Consider the following 20,184-nt stretch of genomic DNA (forward strand, 5'->3'; position numbering starts at 1 on the left):
CCCCAGAGACTTACCTTCAACAGGGTTATGGTGAGCCGAAATGGCGGCCACATAGACCTTGAGAGTGGAAGGAGAGAGCCTTCGTTCCAACCCCTCCTGAAGAAAGGAAAGCACTGACCCAATCGGACATTTCCAGGGGTCCTCACGCCGTGAAGAACACCAAGTGACGAAGAGGTTCCACTTCAAAGCATAGGCGTGTCTGGTGGACATGGCTCTAGCTGAAGTGATGGTAGCTACCACCTGTGGTGGCAAGGTACCTAAACCTTCCGTGACCCGTCCAGGACCCACACATGTAGGTTCCACAGATCGGGACATGGGTGCCAGAGGGTGCCCCGTCTCTGAGAAAGAAGGTCGTTCCTCAGAGGAATTGGCCAGGGACGGGCTGTCGCGAGGAGTACAAGTTCGGGGAACCAAGTCCGGCCAGGCCAAAAAGGAGCAACCATGAGGACCTGCTTCTCGTCCTCCCTGATCTTGCACAACGTCTGTGCAAGAAGGCTCACTGGGGGAAACGCATACTTGCGCAGGCCCAGCAGCCAGCTGTGTGCCAGGGCGTCCGTGCCAAGAGTGCCCTCGGTCAGGGAGAAAAACAACTGGCAGTGGGAATTTTCTGGAGAGGCAAACAGGTCTACCTGAGTGTCTCCGAATTGTTCCCAAATCAGCTGAACCGACTGGGGGTGGAGTCTCCATTCCCCGGGACGAGACTGCTGCCGTGAGAGCTCGTCGGCTGCACGATTGAGCCTGCCCGGAATATGAATGGCACGAAGCGACCTCAGATGCTTGTGACTCCACAAGAAGAGATGGCGAGCGAGTTGCAACATGCAGCGGGAGCGTAGACCACCCTGACGGTTGATGTGCGCTGCGGTCGCAGTGTTGTCCGTACGGACCAGAACGTGCTTGTCCTTCAGCAGGGCCATGAAGCGGTGCAGAGCAAGCCGTACTGCTAGCAACTCAAGGCAATTGACATGCCACTGAAGTCGGGGTCCTGTCCAGGAGCCCGATGCAGCATGCCCGTTGCACATGGCACCCCAGCCCGTGGCAGAGGCATCTGTTGACACAACAACATGTCTGGACACCGTTTCTAGGGGCACGCCGGCCCGTAGAAACGAGGGGTCCAACCACGGGGTGAAGTATCTGCGGCAGGCCGGAGTGATGGTCACTCGGAGCGTGCCCTGTTGCCATGCCCATCTCGGGACTCGGTCGTGAAGTCAGTGCTGAAGCGGTCTCATATGGAGTAGCCCGAGCGGTATGACCGCAGACGCCATATGCCCCAGGAGCCTCTGAAACAGTTTTAGTGGAACCACTCTCTTGTCCTCGAATTGTCTCAGGCAATTCAGCAGTGACTGCGCGCGCTCGTTCGTAAGCCGCGCAAACATGGCGACCGAGTCTATTTCCATACCGAGAAAAGAGATCCTCTGCACGGGGGAGAGCCTTCTCTTTTCCCAGTTGACCTGAAGACCCAGTCGAGCAAGGTGTCTGAGCACCAGATCCCTGTGCTCGCACAACCGCTCTCGAGAGTGAGCTAGGACCAGCCAGTCGTCGAGGTAGTTGAGGATACGGACACCTTGTTCCCTGAGAGGAGCCAGGGCTCCCTCTGCGACCTTCGTAAAGATGCGGGGAGACAGGGCCAACCCGAATGGGAGAACCTTGTACTGATATGCCTGCCCCTCGAAAGCAAACCGAAGAAACGGTTTGTGTCGAGGAAGAATGGAGACATGAAAGTATGCGTCCTTCAGGTCGATCGCTGCAAACCAATCCATCGGACGAATGCATTCGAAAATGCGCTTGGGCATTAGCATCTTGCAAGGGAGTCTGTGCAGAGCTCGGTTCAAGGCACGCAAGTCCAGTATTGGCCGTAACCCACCTGTCTTCTTGGGTACTATGAAGTAAGGGCTGTAAAAGACGGACTTCATGTGGGCTGGAGGGACCGGCTCTATCGCGCCCTTTGCCAGCAGGGTCGCGACCTCCGCGCGCATGACAGGGGCATCTTTGCCCACCATTGTCGCATGGACACCCCGAAACCTGGGGGGATGCCGGGCGAACTGAATCGCGTAGCCCGAGCCTGAGCATCCGGATGAGCCAGCGGGAAGGCCTTGGGAGCTCTAGCCAGGCTCCCAGGAACCGAACCAGCGGGGTCAAGGGGACTACAGGCACTTTTAGTGAAGGTTTGGGTACCACCGGCCGCAGGGCCAGTGGCGGAACAAAAAGAAAACGAGAACAAAGGAGTGGTCCTGCTACCATCTCCTGATGAGCTGACGTCTCCAACTCCGGGTCGCCCGTCTCAGGAACGCCGCTTGGCCTGGCGTTTGGCAGGCTTAGGGGCAGAGACGGGTTGCGCCGCCCTTCTGCGGCCATCTTCTCGCTGCGGCCGGGGTGAAGGCTGCTGCTGTGGCCGAGCGGGAGTGGAGGAGGTCGCAGGGGGGCGCCGTTCGGCGACGAGCAGGATGAGGCGGCTGTGCCATCGGCGCAGTGGGCCGCCGGGGTAGGATGTGTCTGATGGCCTCAGACTGCTTCTGGGCGGCAGAGAACTGCTGGGCAAAGCTCTCTACCGCGTCACCGAAGAGGCCATCCTGGGAGACCGGGGAGTTGAGGAGTTGAGGAGCTGAACCCGATCAGACTCCCTCATGTCTGCCAGGTTCAGCCATAGGTGGCGCTCCTGGACCACCAAAGTGGACATCACCTGACCCAAGGAGCGCGCAGTGACCTTCGTCGCCCGGAGAGCGAGGTCGGTAGCAGTGCGCGCCTCTTGCAAAACCCCTGGGTCAGCACTGCCCTCGTGCAGATGCCGGAGCAGCTTGGCCTGATAGACCTGAAGTGAGGCCATGGCATGCAGGGCAGAAGCGGCCTGGCCCGCAGCTCTGTAAGCCTTGGCCACAAGCGTGGATGAGAACTTACAGGCCTTGGAGGGCTGCTTGGGACCGCCACGCCAAGCAGAGGCGCTCTGTGGACACAGTTGCATCGCAACAGAATGCTCCACCAGGGGAATCGCAGCATACCCCCTGGCCGCCCCGCCATCGAGGGCAGTGAAGGCGGAGGAAGTACCAGAACGGTTTCGGGCAGATAAAGGTGCCTTCCATGAACTGGTTACTTCCTGGTGCACTTCCGGGAAGAAAGGAACCAGAGGGGGGTGCTGGCGATCCACATGAGCAGCCCCCAGGAACCAATCATCCAGCCTCGAGTGCTCGGGACAGGGCGGAGGATTCCACTCAAGCCCGATGCTCTCCGCTGCCTGGGAAAGCATGGCCGTCAGCTCGGGATCGGACTCGGACAACGCTGGCACTCCCGAGGGAGGCAACGCAGCCGAATCCTCATCTCCCGAGGCCTCAAGCCCACCTTGTGATGCGGCGATCGACATACGGTCCTCTTCGCGAGCCCTGAATGAGATGTCAGGAGCCTGAGAGGATCCAGCAAACTCATCCGGAAACTCGACCGGCTGCGACGTATGTGAGGGGGGTGTGGCCCGAGGAGGTTGGCTCGTCGGGGAAGCCCACACAGTAACCCTCAGATCACCCTGGCCACCAGCCGAAGTAGCCCTCTTACGAGAAGAAGAGCTAGAACGGGGTGTGGCAGAGGGGACTCTATACCTTTTAAGGTAATCGAGTCTCGATCTCAACACCGAGATGGTCATGTCCCCGCAATGAGAACATGAGCCATCCACGAACACAGTCTCAGCGTGCTGGAAGCCCAGACACGTATCTCTTTTTTTGTGAAAGAAATTTGCTCTTTCAGAGGTGTTGAAGCGCTCAGGGGAACGCGGGAGCTGTCGCAGGAAACCCAAACGAACCGCTGAATCGCGCCGTCACACCAACACCAGTGATTCTTGCTTGTAGCACTCCGGTGAAAGCAGCACACGATGTGCTCGGCTCCGAAGCGAAAGCTTGAATGCAAGTTGCTCGCGTTGCTCCTTATATACTCGCGATGCAAATCCTGCACACCACGGTACTTTGTGTACCATTGGCTCGTTTTGTACCACTCGAAGGTGATTGGGCTCTCGGGCGAGATCCCCATTCGTAACGTCGAACGTGACCAACTGAAAGGGAACAGTAGTTCTTAAGTCAAGATAGAAAGAATATTATAGTCTATCATATAGTAATAGAAATCTGTCTTTTGTTAAAAGCTTAGGAAAGTCATTAAAACTTCTATTCAGCAACGGTGTTAAATTGTAAAAAAAAAAAAAGATAGCAAAGAGTTCTATTGTCACAAAAGCTTTCTATTTTAACTTTTTAAATCCTCAAAAAAAAAAAAAAACACTGACAATAAATCTAAATATTTGAATGATTTCTGGAGGATTATGTCTAGTGACTCTGAAGAACGCTGTAATGGCTAATGAAGATTCAGCTTTGCAACCACAGGGATTAACTTTATTTTAAGGTATGTTAAAATATATATATATATATATATATATACATACATACGGATGCATCTGCATTATGTGGCCAATTCTACCAGATTATAGATTTGGTTATATTTTGGTATAGAGTTGGTTTTGATGCACTTCAACAACAAAAGATAGGGAGACCATTTTCCCCTCCCTTTTGAGAGTAGATAAGCTGATTTATTGTACTGCACTCACTGTGCATGATTTTAAGGTTCCTTTAACATATAAAACATCATTAGATATTTGTGATTACATTTACAGCCAAAACTGTTAAAAGTATCCATAAAGCCTTCAATACAAGCGCGTAGGCTACATAAAGAGGGTGCGATTCCTCAAACAATGCTTCCTGCCGTATTACACAAGAGAAAGTGTCAATGCGAGGATGGGAATGAGACAAGGGTTAAGGTAAATAATGCCATGTATAGCGTGAAAGGGCACATTGGCTACACAATCTTTCCTTTAATATGGGAGCGGTGCGCACCTGCGATAAGATGATTCATTAGATAGGGCCCTGGTCTGACAAGCCTCATCGTTCAAGCCTCTGGATACTGATGGAACAATTCTGCAGCCGGCCCCGTAAATATGACAAGGTCAGCATTTTATCCCCTGCACTCCCACACTGCTGTCCAATCTAAACACAACGCCACTCTCGGGCTCGCTCTATCGGGGCTAAAGACGGGGCACGAAGGTCAGTACTGAAGACTGGATTTGGGTTACATTATACTAATAAAGGAAATCGTGTTCTGACCATTTCAGAAGAATGTTTACTTGTCCTTCGACTTGGCAGTCCTGTGATTAATGTTCGGCAAACTTCAGCTTACATGTGCATTTCATATGTGCACATCTTTTAAATGTGCTGCGTGTGTGTGTGTGTGTGTGTGTGTGTGTGTGTGTAGGTACCTGTCCTTGTGCATTGGTGACCAGTTGTCCAGTGACCCCCTGCAGGCTGGAGAGAGCATTACCAAACACCTGTGACCCGGCAATTGAACCCATCGCTGCTGCTGCAGCAACCGCTGCCTGACTGGCCAGAGGGTTGAGCTGAGGAAGTCACCACAAATTTAAAAACTAATGATTCAGCCGATTGATTACAGTAAGTCAGAGGCATTTTTCATAAAGATCTTAAATGAGGTGACAGCTTTAAATGAAACAAGTGCATTTATACCTAATAGAATAAATTATTTTTAAGTTAAACAAGAATTGAAATACAGTGCATCAATCTTAATTCTAAAAATAAAGAATAAAGAAGCTTCATGGATGAACGAAATGGATAAGGATTAACAAATAACCATGGAAAACTATTATACTGTATATCATTATATAAATCACTTTTATTTTAAAAGGCATTCATTCATTCATTTAACAAACTGAAATGTACAAGACCAGTGAATGAGACTTTTTTAAGGAGGAAATAAGGAAATATATAAGGAAAATAACACCAAAAATAAATAAACATATGTGGTTTCATTGTTTAAAAAAAGACGTTTTTTTATTATTTGTCAAAAAAGGGTAAAACATAAAAATCTGCATAACCCCCCCCCCCCCCCCGCCCCAACACCATTGTTTTGAATAAAAATATAACCACTAAAATTTATGGCTCCTTTATGCTAAATAAGAGTAAGCTTTTTTCTCTCAATTTTGATAAAAACGACCTAGTCAAACAGATGAACAGATCACTAGAGCTAGACAATTAGATAGATAGATAGATAGATAGATAGATAGATAGATAGATAGATAGATAGATAGATAGATAGATAGATAGATAGATAGATAGATAGATAGTTTTACTTTCCTTTTTTTGCCCTGTTTTACTCTCATTTTAACCCCTCTGGTTGATTTTTCCTCATTGTAGCAATTTGCCATTGTCAAAACACACATGCCAGCACACACACAAATGCACAGGTGAATAAATCAAGCTAACCTCCTAATAAGCCAAGTGAATGCAGTGCTTATTTGGTTGCAGGGCTGCAGAATACAGGCTTATTAGGTTCTTTAAGTAGATCAAGAGCTCACACAGGACTGCACACAGACTCCCCAATTACTCATCACAATGAGGCAGTAATGGAAACAGCGCTCCGAGCAGACAGAGGAGAACAGGCGCGGTGACAGCAGACAGAAAGAGTAAAAAGACAGCATATCCTAATGGCAGTCAACAGTGATACAGACAGCAGGTTATTTCTGAAATCAAATTGCTATTCTTTTTTGACAAGTTCTCAGTTTGCTTTTGCTATGAACCACGAAGTGTATAATCCCAAAAGATGCTGTCAGAACAAGAGTTCACAGGTGTACGGTGACGATATTTTTGATGCCATTGTGCTTTAAAGGGATAGTTCACCCTGTAATTAAAATTCTGTCATCATTTATACACCCTAACCGCATTCTGAATCTGTATGAGTTACTTTCTTCTGTATAACATGAACAGAGAAATTCTAAATAATACAGTGGTCGCTGTTTACCAAATTAATTTAGCCACCTTTTTAACCAATTAAGTCTCAAATGCACAGTACAAAGATTTTGAGAAAGTTTAAAACAACTATTTCTATTAAAATATATTTTAAACATTTCAACATTTATAAAATGTAGTTCTGTGATGGCAAATCAGAATAACTTTAGGGTCAAATGATCCTTCAGAAATCATTCTAATGTGCTGATTTGGTGCACAAGAAACATTATTATCAATGTTAAAAGTAGGGGTGGGCGGATCGATCTAAATATCGATAGTATCGATGCCAACACTGGTATTGGTATCGGATCGATACAATTGTAATTGAATCGATATTTTAATTAAAATATCTCTCATCAACATTCATTATACTTTGCTCGTGTCTTCTGCCTCTACAATCCTGAGCAAACGCTGCTTTCACATCCTGGCCCACTTTGCTACTCCTCCCCCTCCTGCTGCTCTGCTGTGATTCGTTGTTGTGTCGTCACATGACTCACTGACACAACGTGCAGAGGAGCAGCGAACAGAGTCCAGAAGGGCGGCTCAGGGAATGTAATTGCACAGGTATATTTGTTCTTTGTTTGTTCTTCAGTAATAATTGTGTGCACTTTATTTCATTTGCTTTTAAAACCAGAAAAAAGGGAGAGATTTTTTTTATTCTTTATTTTTTTTTTTTTTTTTATAAGGCTGTAAAGAATTAATTCTACAGTGCCTTATAACTAATAATTTTGTGGACTTCAATACATTAATAAAAAGTATTGCCTAAATAATTGATCATTCATTCACCTCAGAAATAATGACATAGACCTACTGTACTCCCCTTCAAAAAAAGTTTTTTTTTTTTTTTAAGTTAAAAAGTATCGTATCGGTATCGGTATCGGCATCGGCAATACTGACCCTATATGTATTTGGTATCGGATTGATACCAAATTTTGCAGTATCGCCCACCACTAGTTAAAAGCAGTTGTGCTTTAATTTTTGTAGAAACTATGATAGTTTTTTTTTCTTTCTTTTTTTTCTCAGATTCTTTAATAAATGAGAAGTTTGAAAGTACAGTATTTATTTGAAATATAAATTATTTGTAATATTACAGCAAAATGTCTTTACTGTCACTTTTTATCAATTAAAAATGTATCCTTACAGAATAAAAGTATTAATTTATATATATATATATATATATATATATATATATATATATATATATATATATATATGCTATAGACAGACGGATGGCCAGATGGATGGATACACCGATAGCATTGCCAGAGCATTCTTTCCTTTTTATTTTGTGGAAAAGGAAAGTTTGGAATGACACAAGGACGAGTAAATGATGATAGCATCTAAAATTTGGGGTGAAGTAAAGAAGTAGAAGAAGGAACTAAGGAAGTAACCATGTCCAACAAATTTCAGACCATATTCTCCTCCTGTTTCCTGTCTCTTCTGTCCACACCCCCCATCTCTCAGCGGGGGCCATTCAGCTTTGTTAAAGTGAGAGCATTCAGCTGCCATTCATCTTTCATCTTATCACACCATCATATATTACCAGGCCCTCTGAAATCAAATGATGAGAAAATACCACGGAGCGATCAATACTTTTTCATTGACAGTAAAGGTTAAGCACATTAAGAATGACACCGCATTTGTCTTATGAAATCATATTTCATGTTGGTGGCCTAAAATTGGCTGAGATTGATACTATGTCCCCTGGACTGAAAGTCACCCTTTTTTATCACTAATCACAGAAATCGCCTCTTTGTGGCCGGCGTTTCTTTGTCCTTCTGCAAAAGTCAAGTGCCAGTTGATAATATCAGCGACCCAAAATGTTAAGGGCAACGATTTTAGCTCCTCAATGCCTCACCATGTGGCTATTGTGAGCGGTAAAAGCTCTCAGAGACTTCAGGACATTTCAGCCTTTCATCTTCAGAATTTGTCAAGAGATTTGCAAATGATTCTCCTGTATGCAGAGGCAGCATGGAGACGCTACTTTAAAACAACCGCAAATTATTTCTCAACACTTTGTCTAATGCACTCATCCTTTTTATTGTCGCGCTTTAGTAAAATTTCAAGTCGCTTGCGATTTCCTACCGAGTAACCCAGTGACACTGTGAATGCTTATTCTGTTAAATAGAAAACCAGAATAGCTTTGTGATTGCAGGAAAGGTGTCTGCGTAGGGAGCATCTTATCTCGGACTAACATCTTCAGATAATAAAAACATGTATTTCTGAGAGGGGGTGAGATGCAGAGAGAAAGCGCACGAGAGAGAGATGGACAAGGATGGCAATATCAAGCAGGGATTGATTCCATAGATAATCCTCTCACCCTATCTGAGGGCAAACACTCTCTCTTTCTCTCCCCTTCACTTTCTTTCTGACGGAGTAGATGAAATGCGTTCTCCAGGAATGATAAGAAGGCCTGTGAATTATATGAGCTGATACATATAGGATCATCTTCAGTGATCCACTGACATCTGAATCTGCTCTAGTTCATTTCCTAGCTTAACTTGAGAAGAGAATCAAACATAGTCTCAGAGCAAGTATCTTAAAGATGAAGTGTGCTCGCAGCCGCTAAATTGTAGTCTATTTGGTTTTCAATTGATCATCATTGACTCATATTGGATATTTTTTAATATTGCAAGCTAATTTCTTAGATTTTAACATTCAGATTTGTCATCATCTAACATATGAATATGTATTTTACATGCTGTACTTGTATGCTGTACAAAATTTGAATTTTGAGGATATCTGTAAACCTTAAAAAACTCATGCAATCAATGATCTTTATAGTATATATTTAAATTCGAAATTAAGTGAAAGTTTAAGATTAAGTAAATAAAATGTGCCAGACCGTATATGCCACGTTTTTATATGTTTGGCATATATGGAAAAGGCCTTATTGTTCAGTTTTTGTTTACTGTTTCTTTGGAGCGATCAATAATATTTAAGCCTATTATAAAACACTCAGCAGCACAGCGGGGCAGATTAAGAGTCCGTAACTCGGGGGGCAGCAGGAAAGAGACATGGAGAATGTGTGGATTGCAGGGGATTGCAGTGTTTGTCATCTAAACAGGTGATTTTCCGGCAGGCTGCCTCCACTTGGAGCCATGTGGGGAGGCAGGAAACCATGTTACCGCTCCACTATTTGTGTTGATTGTATCTTTGTGTGTGTGAGTCTAAACAGTTGGCATCCTTTTTTACAGAAAAGCACCTTTTAGAGTAAATGTAACAAAACGCCTCCTCTTAGGTTAAAGTTGAAGGGTTCTGATAGAGATGACTTGATCTAATAAGTTTCTAATGTTTTCTAATGTTTTTGTCTCTTATGCTCACAAATGCTGCACATTACAATATTTTAAATAACTTTTTTATTATTATAATTTAAATCTATTTTAAAATACAATTTATTCCTGTGATGGCAAAATTGAATTTTCAGCAGCCATTAATCAAGTCCTCAGTGAAGAAAGAGAGAAAGAAAGAAAGAAAGAAAGAAAGAAAGAAAGAGATACTTCTTACACGTTTCGCCTCATGGCAAAGTGAGTAAATTTTAAACTCTATTAAGTTCTCTGAGGCCTGCTATGGCCGTTTGACCAGCGGGGTCAGATGGAGCAACAACCCATGTAATCTCCTGAACAAGGGAAAAAACAGCTTGCCGTTACCATGGCAAGGGACTTCTGGACATCAAAGTGAGCACTCCAAAAGCTAGAGTTCATTTTCCGCCTGTTCTGTTCAGACTAGAAATTTAGACTTAATCGCATTCTCTGCTAAAACACAACCTTCAAAGACGAAAAAAAAAACTAACGATTTAAAAAAAAACATGATGGATGTGGGAAACCAACGTCAGAAAATAAAGTTCATATTATATTTGTATTGTAATTTGGCTAATCAGTAATTTATTGGCTAATCAGTAATTTATTGCCTTTTCACTGAATATTAAAGTAATTTTTTTTTTAAAAATCTATTTTTTTTCTTCAATGTGCAGCTTTTCTTTATCAGTTAAATAGGACAATAGACAACAGATTCAGCGTCTGGACAGATCTGACAAGGACTGCTATTAAACATCTGAAAAGCCGAAAGAAAATTGTTTTTGCATCATAGCAGTTCCTAAGACAATCACACCTCTGTTTCATCCTTTTTTCTTTTCCCCCTTGCTCTCTCCGTCTCTCTATTTTCGCATTATAGAGAGTGGACATAATCAGAAGTGACACATCTGAGCATGCTCACAGTCTCCCCAGCGTCACTTCCAGACCTTATGCTACCTCCTTCAAAAAACCCTGTCTCTTTCTCCCACGTTCCCCAGCCTGGAGCCTCCCCTCTGCCCGGGTACATCAAAACACCATTAGACTGTCCCAAACACCTCAGCTCCCCTGTTGGACCCCTGGAGCACATCACCTGCCGTATCCTCTGGACTCCTCACACTAAAAACGCTACTTACAGAGACCCATTTCACCTTCCCATTGACAAATAAATAAATAGCTGAGAGAAAAACAGAAATATACCGACTCGAGGGAAGAATAGGTGAGAGAGTAAAAAGCTAGAGGAAGAAAAACAGGAATAAAAAGACATGCAATGCTGTAAAGTTGAAGAAGCTAAGCTGGAAGTCTTGGGTCAGTTCTCCCATGATGCACTGCAATGAAAACTGTGTGGCAGCATAAAGGGCCTCATCTTCACACACGCACACGAGGGCTGTTTAAAATGCTACACTTCATCAGATAAAAAGCACAACTGTTGGGAAAAGAGGGGGCAAAAGGGGTCACATTTAACAGGCCAGAATGCAAATGACAGAGGAACAAGGAAGGAAATTAATGACAAATGTACCTATAAAGATGTGATGAACTACCCAGTGCTGACAATCAATCATGTGACTCATTAACTCCAGGCATAATTAACTGCTTTTGGTGTCATTATACAAAATCCTGCTTCAATAACTATAGCCCTTAAAATCCATACAAGAATTTTAAGCCATCAGTCATCCTTGCTCTATTTTTGCTGCAAAGAGGCAGTCCTGGGTAACCTCCAGTAGGGTTTAAACAAATGTATATTTTATTTATATATTTACAAATTCCATCTTTTATCATTTTTCCTATTGAAAAATCACCCTTAAATGTTTTTTGGCCGCATTTCCATGTGATTGATTAATGAAAATGTTTGCTGCAAAACTAAAGTTCCAAGCAAAACTGCTGACTGCAGTGTTACACATATAAAGCTAGTATTTCCGTAAGGGAAAAAAAAAAGATGTAAACTGTGAGACTCGGACTCGCTACTATTGGAAAACAAATTGTTCGAGAGACCATCAGTTTTGTGGAAAGTTGACATTATATTTCTGATCCCCACCTGAGACCAGGTCTCCATCAGATTTTAATCTCCCCTGTAACTTCCTGTGATAAAAAAATGATAAAATTAATAAAAACATCAAATGCAAAATGATAAATGGCTGTTTGTCTTTAAATGACTGAAAGCAAACTATTGCACATCTTAATCTTAGTGAAAAACTACAGAAACAACATGTCTCTATTTGAGGAAACTTTAACTATTTTAATTCATCATGTCAAATTCTCCTCTCCGACATTTAAACAGAATGCCATCTCTTTTCACTTGCTGTTGTCTGACATACAGATCCAACATTTGAATGACTTTAATATTGGCTTAATCAATGGCTGGTGATCTTTTGATGGCCTCTATTCAATAAAGCCCAGCGTCAGCTGTGTGTGAGTTTCATAACTAGTATAATGGTAAATGATTACTCCTCCACATGGCGTCTCAGAGTGAGCCGAGCTAATGAAGAGAAATGGTTGGGTTTGGAGCTGGGGCTGCCAGCTGCCATTTGAGAACTCAGAGCACTGAGATTAATGGTGAGTGAGAAGGGCTCTGTGGCTATGATGTGGTCAGAGGTCCAATCGATAATACACAAACACAAACCTGGCCCACGTATCCATTTATACGCACACACACACACACACACACACACACATGCAAATACACTAAACTAAACTTTAACACACACACACACTCAGCCCTAAGTGGAGTGATGAATTGGCAACATTTGGACACAACACTGACCAGATTTTTTCCTGTGTTTTTTCTGGGCAGTTCACAGGGTTCAGAACAAACTTAACAAGTGATGAATCATATTATGAATGTGTTTTTCCCTAACCACACAATTATCCTGTGTTAACATGCCTCATGTATTACTTTTATGATATTTGTGAAGGAGCAGGTGATGCAGGCATAAATATTATAGCAAGGAAGAGTTGTAGAAGGAGCTGAATAGGGCCCAGGACATAACCTTGAAGATCACCCCTATTATTTAGTAAAAGAGAGAGAAAGAGAGATGAAGCGACAGAAAAACAGTTAATTCCCTCAATTACATTTCATTTAGGGGCCAACTTGCTGATATTCCCATGCCCTTTTTTTTGTTTTGTTTTTTTTACTCATAGAATTAGGTATATGTGTACAGCCTCTATCAACCTGGATGGGAAATATGAACATATCCAAAACTGTTTGTCCAAATTATGTTTTAAATTGTAAAATAAATTAATAAGTAATAATGGTTTTATAATAAATAATATTATAAATTCTTTAGATTAAATCAAGGTTTTTTTTTCTGTGGTAAAAAAGAAGTCAATATTATTATTATTTATTATTATAATCATAATGGATTTTTAATAAAACTAGTTACTCAGAATATGCAGAATATATTAAGTTACTTATTGTAAATGTCAAATTGTCATATCCAAATATCTACAGTTGGAAGTCTTTTATTTCTTATTAGGTGCCCTTGTGCTGCCTTTTCTTTTCTTTTCTTTCTTTTTTTTTCTTTTCTGAAAATAATCCCTCATTTTAGGTAAATAAAAAGTTGCTTTGCTTTCAGCACCCAGATTTTCCTCACTGGCTGCATCACAAGCTTTATAATTATTCATACCAAACGCTGTGCTGCTGTTGATGGGCAATAGTCTTATTTTCTGCTTCAGTCACCAGTGCACATTTGTATTTTCATATAGTGGGAGTTTCGTTATGTAAGGCAATTTTCTGCCTTCTTAAGAAGGGCTGTCTGTTGGGCTGCATTAATGAGTGAGTGAGAGAGTGAGAGAGTGAGAGAGAGGGGGAGAATGAAGAAGAAGAAGAAATAGAAGAGATCGAAAAGAGACCATACAGAGCATGGATAAAACAAGTGAGGGAAGGAAAAAATAAAACAGAATAGAGGTTAAATATTTATTTGCCATTAAAATGAACTTCTGCTCCATAGGAAGTACTGTGTTAAGATCTAACAAAACACAATAAAAGAATCCTACATTAAATAATCCTACAACTTAATTACACACTCTTTAGGCAGCCCGTTGCACAGAAAAATGTTACACACATTATTCATGTCAACATGAAACACTGCATAGTTTTATTATGCACTCTATTAACTCTGACAAGTGAAATGGAATATATATATATATATATATATATATATATATATATATATATATATATATATATATATATATATATATATATATTTTTTTTTTTTTTTTTTTTTATAAATTTAAAAATGTAAAATGTAATTTTTTATAAAATTTTTATAAATGTAAAAAAAGTTTTTTATCCAATCAGAACTGATTGGATTGTGAAAAGTGCTCTCCCTGTTGACAAGTGGTTGGATGGGAGTTGCTGAAAAATGTTGGATTTTTGGGGTGTTGCTTTAAAAAGCAGTTGAAAAATTACAGAAAAACTTTCTTTTAGATAACCTTTAAGTCTTTATGCTGTTTTATTATAATAAAGGGGTTGGGGAGTCCCTAAGAGAGACAAAAAACATATTTTTAGGGGGGCACTAGGAAAGACAAAACTGGCATGTGTGTGTATCCGTGTCTGTATATGAGCATATGTGCGCTGGAAGGGCGCCTGACCTTGGCAGGGATGGGGTTTCAGGAGCAAGCTATAATGATGGCTGATTGCTGGGGAATGGCGGTGAATGGACAAAGATAGAGGGAGGTAGATGAGAAGAGAAGAGAAGAGAAGAGAAGAGAAGAGAAGAGAAGAGAAGAGAAGAGAAGAGAAGAGAAGAGAAGAGAAGAGAAGAGAAGAGAAGAGAAGAGAAGAGCAGAGAATAGAAAGGACGAGGCATAATTGCAGCACTCTTGGGTCTGAGTCTCCCGTGGCACACATCAGTACATCAGGAGGGGTGTGTCTTAGAGCAATGGGCAAGTGGGAGAGAAAGTGGGGGTAAAAGATGAACAAGTAAGGGTGCAGTACAGTCTAGAGAGGTTGAGAAAAAGTATGAATGAGTGAGAGAGAGAGAAAAGGGGTTAGGTGAGAGGGAAAGGGGAGAGCGATGAAAGTTAGGAATGCAAGAGCAAGCCGGAGAGAGCTAGAGGAGACAGGGGTGAGTCGTCCATACGCTGAGGCAGTAAATTGCCGTTGGCTGAATACCAGGCAGTAGCCTGTAATTACTGCTGTAAGACTCTGGGTCGGGGGTCCGGGCAGACCCTTACAGCCACTCTGACTGAGAGAAGGAAGAGAGACAGCTAAGCCCGAGGTGGCCCGAGGTCCATGTACTGTACCTGGAGAAAACAGTCCGTTACTGCTGTCTCAATGGCAGTTAATGAGGTGACGCAGATTCAGAATCACGTGGATGTACAAAATTTGAATTTATGCATTTTCTAATGTGAATGGGCTTTTTTATATTAAGAAAATCTGAAAGTTGCCAGTAATGAACACGTTTTCGTCATCAGATTGGCGTAGCTTTGTACCTTGACCCTTTGGCTAAGACTGTACAGACAAACACCCAGACAGGAGATCTCTTTGTACCCTTATTGTTTCTCCTGTCTCTTTCTCTCTGTCTTCCTGTCTGCCCTGGAACCATGGAGGCAGACACAATGGCAAGGTCAAGGACTGTTAGTGAACGAACTATGAATAGTAGTTTTACGTGCTGTGAAATGGGCTGCATTAAACTGATGCAAAAAGTGACAGTAAATACATTTATAATGTTTAAAAAATCTACTCTAAATAAATGATGTTTTCCTTTGAAATTGACATTAATCAATGAATAATGAAAAAAAAAATCATGTATCAAAGTTTCCACAAAAGGCAGTTGAAGCATTTGTCACAAAATCATCACAACATGAGTGTATATACTGTATATGTGCCTATATCAGTACGCCCTGGCTGTGTGTGTGTGTTTGTGGATGGTCTGCCCTGCTCTCCTCTCTCTCTTTCTCTGTGCACAGATCAGTGTGTGCGTGTGGCTCAGGGCTGATGTAAGCCAGTGGAGTGGCAAATTACAGCAGACCTACAGCTGTAGGCTGACATTATGATTAATTTGATCAGTAATTTCTCCTGTTTTTCATTTTAATCGCTGTGACCATTCTGCTGTGGCAGGTCTCTCAGATCTAATTAAGATCAATTCCGGTGTAACCGGCTTGCCCACCGAGCTGCCCCCTCCTCCTCAAATCCCCGAGTCCCCTCAGCGTGGAGAAACCCTGTCGCTCCAATCAATCAGCACCTGCAAATCCAGCCACCCCGCTAATCAGCCAATTAACACACTTAGGCAAATTTCATAATCTCCACCGTCTGGCTGTCGTCACAACAGCCTGTCTCTACCTCCCCTGCTTCTTCTTTTTTTTTTCATGCTGCCTCTCAAAAGCAGAGTTTGCTTTTGAGAGCAAAATACATCACAGTTTTTCAAAAAACAGAAAGGAAGATTTTCAACTTTGGGATTAAATTATTGTTATAGTAATATTTTGATAACAGTGTTGTGAGAGCTAAATAGAAGTAGGAACGGCACTAACACAGAAGAAGATATTTTGAAATAAAATAAAATAAAATCAACTGGGTCTGAAAACCATAGAGACATTATTCAAAACATATTATTTTGTGTTCCACAGAGAAAAGAAAGTTATACATGTTCAGAATAACATAGGGGGCATTGTTTTTTTGCTTTTTTTAGGTAGGCTATCAATTCAAGCACGTTTTCCTGCTTAAAATTGTTTAAAGAGTACTTTTTTGAAGAAATAGTAGATTAGTTAATAGATAGTAGTAGTTAATAGATAGTATTTTTTGTAGTAAATCAGTTTGATTCAATAAAAGGTTGATGAACAGTTTATTCCTAGTTTGTTATTTATTTATTTACTTATTATATGTTACAGTTAGTGCTGTCAAACACGTCCAAAATAAAAGTTTGTTTTTTTCATAATATGTGTGTACTATGTTTATTTATAATGTCTTTATTAACACACAGACATACATGTATGTATTTAAGAAAAATATGTTAATATATTAAATATATTTATCTGTAATATAAATAATATAAATACAATTATATACATGCAAATGCATGTAAATAGTTTCTAAACATATACTGTATGTGTGTGTATTTATGAATACATAATAAATATACACAGTACACACATAGTATGCAAACAAAAACTTTCATTTTGGATACAATCAATCACAATTAATCGTTTGACAGCACTCGTTACAATACATTAATAAGTTTAAATAAGCTACCACATTCATCCAAATACAGGCTTAGTAGCAGTTGCTAATTAATGCTAGTTTGGTTAGACTGTAGTTAGATTAAAATAATGAAACAAGCATGAATCTCCACTGAAATTAGTGTAAAAACATTACTGGCTACAGAAAAATGTTACTGGAAAATCATAAAATGTAACTGTCTAAAGGTACTCAGTTCAGCGTCAGAGACTTACAAATAAAATAAAAAACACCTGTCTGAACTTTTGACCAAATAAAAAAAGACAAGACAAGAAAAATGAGAGAGAGACAGAGGGAGAAAGAGTCCAGGCGGTGAGCACTTAGCTTCGTACACTGGACACACTGACTGTGGTATTATCAGAGTGGGATGCTAACACGCTGTCATGTTGTCAGTTCAGCAACAGAAGGCCTCTATTGGGGCCTTTAGGTGTCTTCAGATAATAGGAGACCTGTCTGCCCTACCTTACTAGAATGATTACAACCAAAGAGAGGAATGGGAGGCAAGGAAACAGAGAGGGCGGGGAGGTACCTGTATGACCAGAAGGGATAATTATGACAGATCCTGGAAATACACATTCCCAAAATTCTCTAGGTGTTCGCAATATCTAACTGTGGCTGTCCCTAACGGCTAGTAACATCACTCTGGTGGAGTATGCTATAACTTTCAAGCAGACATAAACATAAGCCCAATTACAACTTCAGCCCCACAGGACAGTCGGCCTGCAAACCCTGGCACACACACACAGTCACATTGGTTAAGTGGTAATGTGGACCCCCATGAAGCGGGAACTTCAAACCCCTCCTGACACACAACCATACATGCACACTTATCGCTCTCTTTTTCTCACTATCACACACAGTGAAGGGCAAGGTAATCATGCCGTCGTCTCTCGTCTCATGCCACTCTCTCTTTAGATTAATAAAGATAATCACAAATAACTCATAGTTTTAAAATCTAATCATGGACCACTGGGATAAAATCATAAATTACAGCTCAAAAACCTATACATAGAAGCTCTTTCAACACACCCCAGGTGAAGAGTATTCCTCAAGGCTTTGTCCTGGGTCCTCAAGCAGTTTTTGCCTTGGTAAAAACCTTGGTAAGTGAAAGTCCTCATATTTAAAAACCAGTAGAGAAGTTTAAATAACACACCCTAGGTGAAGGGTGTTCCTCAAGGCTTTGTCCTGGGTCCAAATGCAGTTTTTGCCTTGGTTTAAAGTAGTATTTCAACTTTAGAAAGATGCTCCTTAGATTGTCACAATACTTTCAAAGACCTTTTTTCTGACTTTGAAAATTATTAAAAGTAATTTAAATTAATTTAACTGACTTTGTGAGCTGTGTATCAATATTCATTTATTTTTTTTAAAAGCTATGTAAAAAGCAGAATAATGTATAAGCATTTTAGGAATTATAAGCAATTCTTAACCATTTTTTTCTGCAATACTGACGAGCTGACTCCCTACATTACTAGCTACATTATCCCTTACAACAGACACAATTACAAAACACCTACATGACCTTCATCTACCACTATACATGTATATTAAAATCTGTGCACATATCATACACATTTAAGACAATTCACAAACATCTAGACCTGAAGATGAATCTAGCCAGAGAGTTGCAACATCATGCATTAAAGCCAAGCTTTTGGAGGGCCCACTGCCACTCCCTTCCATTTACTCTATTCTGAATCATGTTTTAGAAAGGCTTGATGATAACTTGACAGATCAAATCAGGTGTGCTTCAACTGCAAATGAAGAAATATATGGCTGGCCTTTCGTAAAGAATCCTTCGGAAACCACTAGTTCTGGGCTCTGGATACCATTAAGTGTGGGGGCCCATAGGATCCAGCTGGTGAGTATACAGGCTGGGCAGAGGGACAGAAGGTGAAATAAATGACTAAACTGATGGCAGCCATAAAAAGGGGGAAGGGGAAGTGGGGTTGTGGTACAGCACAGAGCAATAAGGGCTGTGACGCTGATGAATGCAGGGAAGGACGGAGAGGCGACCCTGGCCTCTCTCAAACCGAAATGAAACCACTGGGACATGTAGGGAAGAGGGCATGTTATTAGTGACCGACTCAGACAGCCAGATGAGAAGAGGAAGAGGAAGAACAGATGGATAGACAGACCCACTAAAAGAGTGAGATATGAAAACATCACTTATATTTGTTATTTAAAACACAAGCTGTGTGAAAATTGGAAGGGGTCAGACCATAACTGATGCAGTATTTTTTGCAGATTATTTTCAATAAATGCTAATTCTGAGGAAGTTTTGAGAACTGAAAGTTACATTTTCATTGTCAAAAAAGCTTTTTTATTAATGAAAATGTCGGATCAAGGCAAATTTGATATGACATAGCCCCTTTAAAACTCATTAGCTATCTGAAGGAAGAGCAATTCATGTGTGCCATCTGTGGGGTTTGTTTCAATTTTATAAGCCTGCATGACAATAACAGATAACAAAATAAAATATCAACAAACTCATCTTATCCAGCTAACACTGGCATATGGTTCTTTGGACTTCCCAATGCAAGATGTCATTTGAAAAAGATAAATATTTTGAAAACTAATCTGGTTCAGTCGGCTGCATATACTATACATTTTCACAACATGTCAATAAGTGATTATCATAAAATTGTTTCAAATGAAGTTACACCAAAAGCATCATTACTCGTAATTCAATATTCTGCAGCTCTTCATTTCCAATAATAGTCTATTGCTTTCGCTAGCAAGATGGCTGGTATAAACTCTTAACAATAAACTTTCAATTTTCATTCTTTTTTCAGGGACAAGCTTGGCAAACGGGCACCTCCTCCAGAAACAATATTTGTAATATCCTAGATTTCCCCAGACAGATTCAATCATTCAATTGAATTACTGCCCCATTCTCTAACAT

At 41.2% G+C, this 20,184-nt stretch overlaps 1 protein-coding gene across 3 annotated transcripts in view; it reads right to left on the reverse strand.

Annotated features, from left to right (window-relative positions):
- The window catches only part of pou6f2 (POU class 6 homeobox 2), a 101,378-nt gene that overhangs the window by 27,141 nt on the left and 54,053 nt on the right, over nt 1-20,184 (reverse strand). For all 3 annotated transcript variants that reach the window (XM_059524417.1, XM_059524415.1, XM_059524416.1), the window contains one exon: nt 5,276-5,413. In XM_059524417.1, coding sequence (XP_059380400.1) covers nt 5,276-5,413 — 138 coding nt within the window. The remainder of the gene's footprint in view (nt 1-5,275; nt 5,414-20,184) is intronic.

This window comes from Carassius carassius, chromosome 35 (assembly GCF_963082965.1).
Source record: "Carassius carassius chromosome 35, fCarCar2.1, whole genome shotgun sequence".
NCBI classification, from domain to species: Eukaryota; Metazoa; Chordata; class Actinopteri; order Cypriniformes; family Cyprinidae; genus Carassius; species Carassius carassius.